General features: G+C 47.2%; 1 protein-coding gene across 1 annotated transcript; it reads left to right on the top strand.

Moving 5' to 3' along the window:
* The first annotated feature begins 3,882 nt into the window (after positions 1 to 3,882).
* Positions 3,883 to 9,630, top strand: LOC145090239 (uncharacterized). Its single transcript, XM_079028542.1, has 2 exons — positions 3,883 to 4,936; positions 9,561 to 9,630. The coding sequence occupies exons 1-2, from the start codon at positions 3,907 to 3,909 to the stop codon at positions 9,593 to 9,595; spliced, it is 1,065 nt and encodes a 354-aa protein (XP_078884668.1). The 5' UTR covers positions 3,883 to 3,906; the 3' UTR covers positions 9,596 to 9,630.
* The last annotated feature ends 764 nt before the right edge of the window (positions 9,631 to 10,394 follow it).

Here is a 10,394-nt window from a genome sequence, read left to right as displayed (position 1 = left end):
AAAACACTCCGATACAAGTGTTTGGAGGGACCCGGGTGACGTTTATAGACATGTAATGATGCGAGGGACTTAGGAAATGAGTTTACTCCCCAAGAGTACACTTCTAAATGGTGTTTACGGCCAAAACACCCATTCCCCATGAGTTTACGGCCGTAAACTCATGATGGGTGGTTTATGGTGCAATTTGGACTTCAAACACTTAGGGGACAATTTCTAGACTTGGTTTAAGGACTTGAAATGATTTTAAAACATCAAATAGACCCACTTATGGGAGTTTACGGCCTAGCATGGCTTCATGGCCATAAACTCCTATTTTCTCATGAAAATGGTGTCAAATGGAGCTAGAACAAATCACATGTGATTGATAGAATTATTCCAAGGCCTAACATGAGTTTGTATGGGACATTTGAGGGATTTATGGAGTTTACGGCCTATGAGACGCCCTCATGGCCGTAAACTCTTCTATAGGGTGATACAAAGTGTTTTAAGGTGTAAAACTTGCATGGAAGGGCTTCTAAAATTCACCTAAAGGCTTTAGGGGTGTTTAGTTAGCATTCTAACACCATGAATCAAGGAGTTTACGGCCCAAGCACAAGTGTTGGCTGTAAACTCTTAGAAATCCCACAAATAATGTGTTTAAGGTCCTTAAACCATTTTTGGTTGGTCCTATAATTTATTCCAAGGCTTTTGGTGGTTTTGGATGGCTTTCTAACACCTTAGAATTGAATTTATGCCATGTTTTGAGGAGTTTACGGCCCAAGCACATGCCTTGGCCGTAAACTCACATAAGTCCCCCAAAAATCATGATTCAAGTGTCCAAATGCTAAAACCGATGTTCTATAATTCATATCTAAGCCATACTAGTGATTTGGAAGGGTTTAAGGTCAAGAAAACCCCTTAAATATGAGTTTACGGCCCAAGCTTGTGCCTTGGCCGTAAACTCCTTCAAAGTCTTCAAAATTCATGTTTTAAATGTTCTAAGTCCATATCTTGAAGTCCCTTAGCCATATCTAAAGTTCAAATGAGTTTAGGAAGGAGTTTAAAGGCTTAAAACCCTTAAAATTGGTGTTTACGGCCTAGGCAGCCTCCTGGGCCGTAAACTCACATATTGTGTCCCATTTCATTCTTAAATGTCGGATTTGGAAGTCAAATATGCTATAGATTAAGGCTAGCAAGGTACCTTAGGGGTTTGAGGCCTTAAAATTAAGTTTTGGACCCTTAGTCTTTGGATTTAGGAGAGAGGTTAGAGAGAGAGTAGAGAGAGAAGGAAAAAGCTTCAAATGAAAGGTTAAACACGTTTATATAGTTCCTAAAACTTGGGCACAAAGGAATTCTACCCGATACCGACCTTAAACGAAGCTTTAGGTCGCACCCGATTGAGTTTCCGTCACCCGACGAGGATTTTTCTAAAACTTATGAAATAAATGTTTTGGGCTAAATTCATGAGTTCCTAAATGATTTGGACCCTCATTTAATGATAATAAACATATAATTTTAGTTAACTAAACCCAAAAACGATATCGGGACATTTCGAACTCCGACGAGTTATACGGGTAGAATGGGTTTTTCGGTGATGAACAACTTCGGGTTGTTACATTATCCCCCCGTTAGAGGGAATTTCGTCCCGAAATTTAAAGAATAAGATATAGGTCATGGATTGTAATGAGATACGAATGGATTTGTTGCCTTGGATCTTCACTTTCTCAAGTGGAATTAGGTCTATACTGGGCGTTCTAATGAATTCTCAATATCGAGATGTGTCTTTGTAACAGCCCGAAATCTCAGGTATTGTTAATTATGTTTTTTGGGGTGAGTTGAGAGGGGACTCAGCGAGTTGGAGCCTAGACTCGCCGAGTAGGATCGCAGACCTAGTCGCGGGTCCGCGACTGGACTCGACGAGTCCAGATATGGACTCGGCGAGTCGACGCTGTTCAGCAGAAACCCTAACCGTTCGGTTTTGGATCGTATATAATGCTCTTATATGCCGTCATTGTTCGTTTTTAGTCGATTGAGAGGGGCCCTAAGCGGTTGTGGGCATCTAGAGCAAGATTGGAGGATATTAGGGCTTGAAGAGGTTGTGGGGCAAAGAGGAGAAAGGTTTTGGCTAAAGGAACAGCAAAGGATTCGAGTTCTGCGGTTTGGAAACACAGAGAGGGCATATTCCAGGTAATATTTCGGATTCCCTTCTGTTGTTTGTTGTGTTTATGAAGTTAGGGTTTATGAAACCCATTTAGTGATTAGATGGGTTATTATGTTATTACCCAAACGTTTATACCCCAGTAATGAGATGTTTAGAAGTACAGAAAGTCCCATGGTTGTATATCTCGGGACCACACGTAATTCAGGAAGCAGTTGCTCGTCTGCATGGCATGGACTCGCCGAGTTGTTCTTCAGACTCGGCGAGTAGCTTGAAGATTTACTGGGACTCGCCGAGTTGTTCTTCAGACTCGGCGAGTGGAGTCGGGGTGGCCCCGCGATTCCTTCAAGGGTAACTCGTCGGGTTGAGGAGGGTACTCGACGAGTAGATAAGGAATCTCAGAAGTTGGAGGGCGTCTAGACTCGCCGAGTCGCCATGGTACTCGCCGAGTCCGGTCGAGCTGACCGTTGACCGTTGACCAGAGTTGACCTAAGTCTGACTTCTTAGGGATAGTCACCCTTAGAAGTTATAAGTGTTAATGAGATATGTGATGTTATAGGAAGGTTGTAGCTCGTCGGATTGTGCGCGAGTGATTTCAGGAGTTGCTAGCTTTCAGCATTTACGAGGTGAGTCTTCTCACTATACTGTACCCGGAAGGGTTTGACTGTGTGACCGGAAGGTCGGATATGTTATGTGATATGTATGCTATATGTGGTAAGTTATTTGTTATGGGTGCTATGTATGATATGTGGGCCGGAAGGCAATATGTTATGGGCCGGAAGGCGATTATGTTATGAGGACCGGAAGGTCAAGGCCTGGAAAGGCGTATGTGCGTAAGTGTATATTGGGGAACTCACTAAGCATTTATGCTTACAATTGTTGTGCATGTATTTCAGGTACTAGCGAGGACCGTGGGAAGGCGCCGGCATGATCGATACACACTGAAGATTGTCTTTATGATCTTGGGATTTTGAATAATTGTATTTGACAGAATAATTAAGCTATTTATGTCTTGTTTAAAATGGAAACAATTATGTTTTAAAATGAAAAATTTGTTTGAAAAATTTGAGCTGTTACAATTGGTATCAGAGCCTTGGTTTGAGGGATTCGGGTGCACCTTAGGGGGTAACTGAACTCAAACCGAGGATTTGAGGAAGCTTTTCAAATAAAGGCATAAACTTTTGTAAATGGTTTTGTGGTAAGCAAGAAAGAAGCAGTGTGTACGATCAGTCAGCGCCCGAACGGTAAAGATTCCCCAAAATACCTTACAATATTATATGATATGAATTGTTATGCATGCTAGAAGACTAGGTATTCATGATATGACTAGAGTGGCCTGATTTGTGATGCCTTAGTCTAGGGAAGTTGCCTATATGAGATGCTTTGCTAGTATGCGGGTAGATAGAGCGTATCAGAAGTAGAGTACTCACTATCCGGAGTTTGGGGAGGAGGACTTGGGATGAGCATTGATGCGGTGTGGTCGGTAGTATTGGGCCCGTACTACCGAGGACACCGGGTCAGTGGGAGGCCCAAGTAAGAATCCCTGGATATCTGAGACTGAGTAGGGTTGCGTATCGAGTACGATTATACTCGATAGAATCTCTGATAGTTTTATGTTGTATTTCAGAGATATCATGGTTAGACCGCGTCACGGAGCAAGTACGAGCGGTGTGAGTGACGAGGATATTCGTCAGATGATCCACAAGGAGGTGGCGGCGGCGATCCGGGCTGAGATCCCGGAGATGTTTGGGTCTATCAAGACCACCCTGATGGAGACGTTCGACGAGCGGTACGCCGCATTGACTGAGGCTGCAACCGCTGCAGCTACCGCAGCTGTGGCCGCTGCTAGGCCACAGGGGGGTGATTCATTGCTGTTCCGAGAGTTCAGCAACACGAAGCCACCAGAGTTCGATGGGACGCAGGATCCGATTGCTGCGATGAGGTGGATCGCAGATATAGAGGGGTGCTTCTACACTTGTTCATGCCCGGAGCACCTGAGGGTACGGTTCGCTTTGAACCAGCTCCGTCTGGGAGCAAAGGACTGGTGGAAGTTCGTGACGGCGAACTTCACTTTGGCAGAGACTGCGGCAGTGACATGGGAGGGGTTCACTACCATGTTCAGGGAGGAGTACGTTCCCCCGGTGGAGCGGGAACGATTGGTTCAGGAGTTCTTAACCCTCAAGCAGGGTACTGATTCGGTGGCGGCGATCACGCGGAAGTTCCATGAGAGGGCGATGTTTTGCCCCGAGCTGGTGGCCACAGAGCAGGCTCGGATGAGCCGGTACTTGGGTATTCTGAGAAGGGAGATCCGGGAGTTTGTGTCAAACTCCACTTACCATACTTTTACTGAGCTTCAGGCGAATGCCAGGAAGCGTGAGATCGAGTTAGAGACTCAGGCCAGGGAGGAGGCCGAGTCTCAGCAGGCAGACCGGCGGCCGGCTCAGTCTCAACCGGCAGCCAAGCGGATCAAGTCCGCCGATTCGAGGACGGGAGGTTCGAAGAACCGCACTTGCGTAAAGTGCGGCAAGGGTCACGATGGGGCGTGTCGAGCCGGTGCCTGCTACAAGTGCGGCAAGGAGGGGCACATTGCTAGGGAGTGCCCCAAGGGGTTTATGGTTTGCTTCCATTGCAACCAGACCGGCCATCGGAAGGCCGAGTGTCCGCAGCTTCGTCAGGGATCTGCACCTGTTGCCAGGACTACTGAGACTCGACCGGTGAAGGTCGAGGCCCCGAGGGCTCGTGGGAGAGCCTTTCAGCTGACTGCGGAGGAGGTCCGCGCTGCGCCCGATGTTGTGGCAGGTACTTTCCTTGTGAACTCTGTGCCTGCCTTAGTGTTATTTGACTCGGGTGCGAGTAGGTCCTTTGTGTCCTTAGCCTTTAGTCAGCAGATCGACGTTAGTCGTGAGTCGTTGAGCCGACCTTTGCGAGTTTCTATAGCTGACGAGAAAGTGATTCGTGCTACGGAGGTTCTTCGGGGATGTGTACTAGAGATTTTCGGGGTTGAATTCCCGATTGACCTGATTCCTATTGCGATGGGGGATGTCTGTGTTATCGTGGGCATGGACTGGTTGAGCCGATTCGGCGCTGTCATCGACTGCGAGCGTCAGTTGGTGACCATACGAGACCATAGTGGGGGAGTTCTTTCAGTGTACGGTGAGGGTACCCGTTCAGGATCAGCTTTTTGTTCGGCCGCTAGGGCGAGGCAGTGTCTACAGCAGGGCTGTAAGGGTTTTGTGGCGTATGTGACGGATACGCGGGAGGTTTCCGAGAGACCGAAGTCAGTTTAGGAGGTCCCTGTGGTGCGTGAGTTTTCAGATGTTTTTCCTGAGGAACTGCCGGGAGTACCTCCTGTGAGGCAAGTAGAGTTTGGTATCGATCTGGTTCCGGGGGCCGCGCCTATTGCTAAAGTGCCCTATCGTCTTGCACCTCCAGAGATGCAAGAGTTGTCCTCGCAACTCCAGGAGTTGCTGGGAAAGGGATTCATTCGGCCGAGCAGCTCGCCATGGGGAGCACCCATTCTGTTCGTCAAGAAGAAGGATGGTTCACACCGGATGTGCATTGATTACCGGGAGTTGAACAAGCTAACGGTCAAGAACCGTTACCCGTTGCCTAGGATCGATGACTTATTCGATCAGTTGCAGGGAGCATCTTGGTTTTCCAAGATCGATCTGAGGTCAGGATACCATCAGGTGAGGGTACGGGAAGAGGACGTCCAGAAGACAGCGTTTAGGACGCGATATGGGCATTATGAGTTTGTGGTGATGCCTTTTGGACTCACCAATGCCCCGGCTGTGTTCATGGATCTCATGAACAGGGTATGCAGGCCGATGTTGGATCGGTCAGTGATTGTATTTATCGACGACATTCTGGTGTATTCGAGATCTAGAGAGCAGCATGAGGAGCATTTGAGGGAGGTCCTTGAGGTATTGAGGTCGGAGAAGCTTTATGCAAAGTTCTCCAAATGTGACTTCTGGTTGCGGGAGGTCCAGTTTCTAGGACATGTGGTTAATCAGAAAGGGATATTAGTCGATCCGGCCAAGGTTGAGGCGGTGATGAGTTGGGAAGTGCCGAAGTCACCCTCTGAGATCAGGAGTTTCCTTGGGTTGGCAGGATATTACCGGAGATTTATCAAGGATTTTTCCAAGATCGCAGTGCCACTCACCAGATTGACCCGGAAGGGTGTTGCATTCTCATGGGGACCCGAGCAGCAGACCTCCTTTGAGACACTTCGCCAGAGATTGTGCGAAGCCCCGGTATTAGCTCTCCCAGAAGGAATGGAAGATTTCGTGGTATATTGCGACGCATCGATTTCGGGATTGGGTGCAGTGTTGATGCAGAGGAGTCATGTGATAGCTTATGCGTCGAGGCAGCTGAAGCCTCATGAGACGAGATATCCCACACATGATTTAGAGTTGGGGGCAGTAGTGTTCGCTCTCAAAATTTGGCGTCACTACTTGTATGGGGTTCGATGTACGATATACACGGACCATAAGAGTCTGAAGTATTTGATGGATCAACCCAACCTAAATATGCGTCAGAGGAGGTGGTTGGATGTGGTCAAGGATTATGATTGTGAGATCCTGTACCACCCAGGCAAGGCTAATGTGGTAGCCGATGCATTGAGCCGCAGGGCGGAGAGCACTCCATTGCGAGATGTATGTTTGAGACTGACTGTGATGACTCCAGTATTGGACGCTATTCGTGGAGCCCAGGCAGAGGCTGTGCGACCAGAAATGCGGAGGAAAGAGCGGGTTGTGGGGTTAATCTCAGAGTTTGTCAAGGATAGTCGAGGCCTTATGACGTTTCAGGGTCGGATTTGGGTACCGTTCGTGGGCGGTACGCGTATTACGTTGATGGAAGAGGCTCATAGATCTAAATTCTCGATCCATCCCGGTGCTACAAAGATGTATTTGGATTTAAGGAAGGAATATTGGTGGCCCTGTATGAAGAGGGACGTAGCATGGTTCGTTGAGAGGTGCTTGACCTGCCGTAGGGTTAAGGCCGAACACCAGAGGCCGCATGGCAAGTTGCAGCCATTGGAGATCCCCGAGTGGAAGTGGGAACAGATCACTATGGATTTTATCACCAAATTGCCAAGGACTGCTAAGGGAGTTGACGCAATTTGGGTGATTGTGGATAGGTTGACGAAGAGTGCACACTTCCTTGCCATCAGTGAGAGTTCTTCAGCGGAAAAGTTGGCGGAGATATACGTGAAGGAGGTGGTGTCTCGGCACGGGGTGCCGATCTCGATTGTGTCAGACCGCGATGTGCGCTTCACTTCCAGGTTCTGGAAGAAATTCCATGAGGAGCTGGGTACTAAATTGCATTTTAGTACCGCATACCATCCCCAGACAGACGGTCAGAGCGAGCGGACGATTCAGACGCTGGAGGACATGCTCCGAGCGTGTGTGTTAGACTTCGGGGGTAGTTGGGATGCGTATTTACCATTGGCAGAGTTCTCCTACAACAACAGCCATCATTCGAGCATTGGTATGCCACCTTTCGAGCAATTGTATGGTAGGAGGTGTCGGACCCCCATTTGCTAGGGAGAGGTGGGACAGAGAGTGATGGGCAGCACGGAGATCGTGCTCCAGACGTCAGAGCAGATTCAGCGAGTGAGACAAAGGTTATTGACTGCCCAGAGCCGACAGAAGAGTTATGCAGACAGGCGCCGATCCGAGCTTGAATTTCAGGTCGGCGACTTCGTTCTCCTGAAGGTCTCTCCTTGGAAAGGAGTGATTCGGTTCAGGAAGAGAGGCAAGTTGGGGCCCCGGTATATTGGGCCATTTCGTGTGATTGCAAGGATAGGTCGGGTAGCCTATCGGTTGGAGTTACCAGCGGAGTTGGGTCAGATCCATGATACTTTTCATGTGTCGCAGTTGAGGAAGTGCATAGCCGATGAGTCGGCAGTGGTTCCATTGGAGGATATTCAGGTGGATGCGGGCCTGAATTACGCGGAGAGACCTGTGGCGATCAGGGATCGGAAGATCAAGGTTCTGAGGAACAAGGAAGTACCTCTGGTTTTGGTTCAATGGCAACACCGTAGGGGATCGGAAATGACTTGGGAGCCGGAACGTGAGATGCGGGAGCAGCATCCGGAACTATTTGCAGAATGAGACTTCGAGGGCGAAGTCTAACCCAAGTGGGGGAGAGTTGTAACAGCCCGAAATCTCAGGTATTGTTAATTATGTTTTTTGGGGTGAGTTGAGAGGGGACTCGGCGAGTTGGAGCCTAGACTCGCCGAGTAGGATCGCAGACCTAGTCGCGGGTCCGCGACTGGACTCGACGAGTCCAGATATGGACTCGGCGAGTCGACGCTGTTCAGCAGAAACCCTAACCGTTCGGTTTTGGATCGTATATAATGCTCTTATATGCCGTCATTGTTCGTTTTTAGTCGATTGAGAGGGGCCCTAAGCGGTTGTGGGCATCTAGAGCAAGATTGGAGGATATTAGGGCTTGAAGAGGTTGTGGGGCAAAGAGGAGAAAGGTTTTGGCTAAAGGAACAGCAAAGGATTCGAGTTCTGCGGTTTGGAAACACAGAGAGGGCATATTCCAGGTAATATTTCGGATTCCCTTCTGTTGTTTGTTGTGTTTATGAAGTTAGGGTTTATGAAACCCATTTAGTGATTAGATGGGTTATTATGTTATTACCCAAACGTTTATACCCCAGTAATGAGATGTTTAGAAGTACAGAAAGTCCCATGGTTGTATATCTCGGGACCACACGTAATTCAGGAAGCAGTTGCTCGTCTGCATGGCATGGACTCGCCGAGTTGTTCTTCAGACTCGGCGAGTAGCTTGAAGATTTACTGGGACTCGCCGAGTTGTTCTTCAGACTCGGCGAGTGGAGTCGGGGTGGCCCCGCGATTCCTTCAAGGGTAACTCGTCGGGTTGAGGAGGGTACTCGACGAGTAGATAAGGAATCTCAGAAGTTGGAGGGCGTCTAGACTCGCCGAGTCGCCATGGTACTCGCCGAGTCCGGTCGAGCTGACCGTTGACCGTTGACCAGAGTTGACCTAAGTCTGACTTCTTAGGGATAGTCACCCTTAGAAGTTATAAGTGTTAATGAGATATGTGATGTTATAGGAAGGTTGTAGCTCGTCGGATTGTGCGCGAGTGATTTCAGGAGTTGCTAGCTTTCAGCATTTACGAGGTGAGTCTTCTCACTATACTGTACCCGGAAGGGTTTGACTGTGTGACCGGAAGGTCGGATATGTTATGTGATATGTATGCTATATGTGGTAAGTTATTTGTTATGGGTGCTATGTATGATATGTGGGCCGGAAGGCAATATGTTATGGGCCGGAAGGCGATTATGTTATGAGGACCGGAAGGTCAGGGCCTGGAAAGGCGTATGTGCGTAAGTGTATATTGGGGAACTCACTAAGCATTTATGCTTACAGTTGTTGTGCATGTATTTCAGGTACTAGCGAGGACCGTGGGAAGGCGCCGGCATGATCGATACACACTGAAGATTGTCTTTATGATCTTGGGATTTTGAATAATTGTATTTGACAGAATAATTAAGCTATTTATGTCTTGTTTAAAATGGAAACAATTATGTTTTAAAATGAAAAATTTGTTTGAAAAATTTGAGCTGTTACAGTCTTGGTTTCGTACTTTGACTCTCTCTCAATCTGTGATATCAATCAGTTTTCTCATGGAAGTTCCTGTTGGATTAATGTCTAAGTCCATAACTATATTTGGTAAGACTTGACCCGACCCGGCATGGTCCATTTGGGTTGCATACCATCATGCACTTGAATGAGAGAAATAAGACACTTATGGTTATTAATATATTATAAGTTCTAGTATATTAATAATAAGAATAATAAGATTATTTAATTAGTATTGATCAAGAATTAATCTAGGATTAATTAAGTGATCAAAAGAAGACTAATTAAATATATGGGTTGATTGTGTAAATCATCCATACTTGTATAGTGGGCTAATGCTCCATGGATAATCAAGTTGGGCTAAAACCCATAGGATGGTCCATGGATGCTCCATGGTGTATTTGTACCCATGGATCCAAGGAAATGGAAAGCCATGACAATTAAGAGTTTACCCTAATTGTGTAACTATATAAGCATCTTATTATTGAGGAAAAATCGGCCACTAGAGATAGTGAAGAAAGGGCTAGCCGATTTTTATGAGTGTAGAATTCTCTCAAGTCATTCCAAGTGTTTTGATGATTGTGATTCCATTTGAGGTGTCACACTTGGGGCACTAAGCACTCAAGCTTCATGAAGACTTA

Source organism: Lactuca serriola, chromosome 2 (assembly GCF_051521515.1).
Source record: "Lactuca serriola cultivar US96UC23 chromosome 2, Lser_US96UC23_V15, whole genome shotgun sequence".
Lineage (NCBI taxonomy): Eukaryota > Viridiplantae > Streptophyta > Magnoliopsida > Asterales > Asteraceae > Lactuca > Lactuca serriola.
The sequence above is the reverse complement of the archived record's forward strand: the minus strand, read 5'-3'. Positions and strand labels throughout refer to the sequence as shown.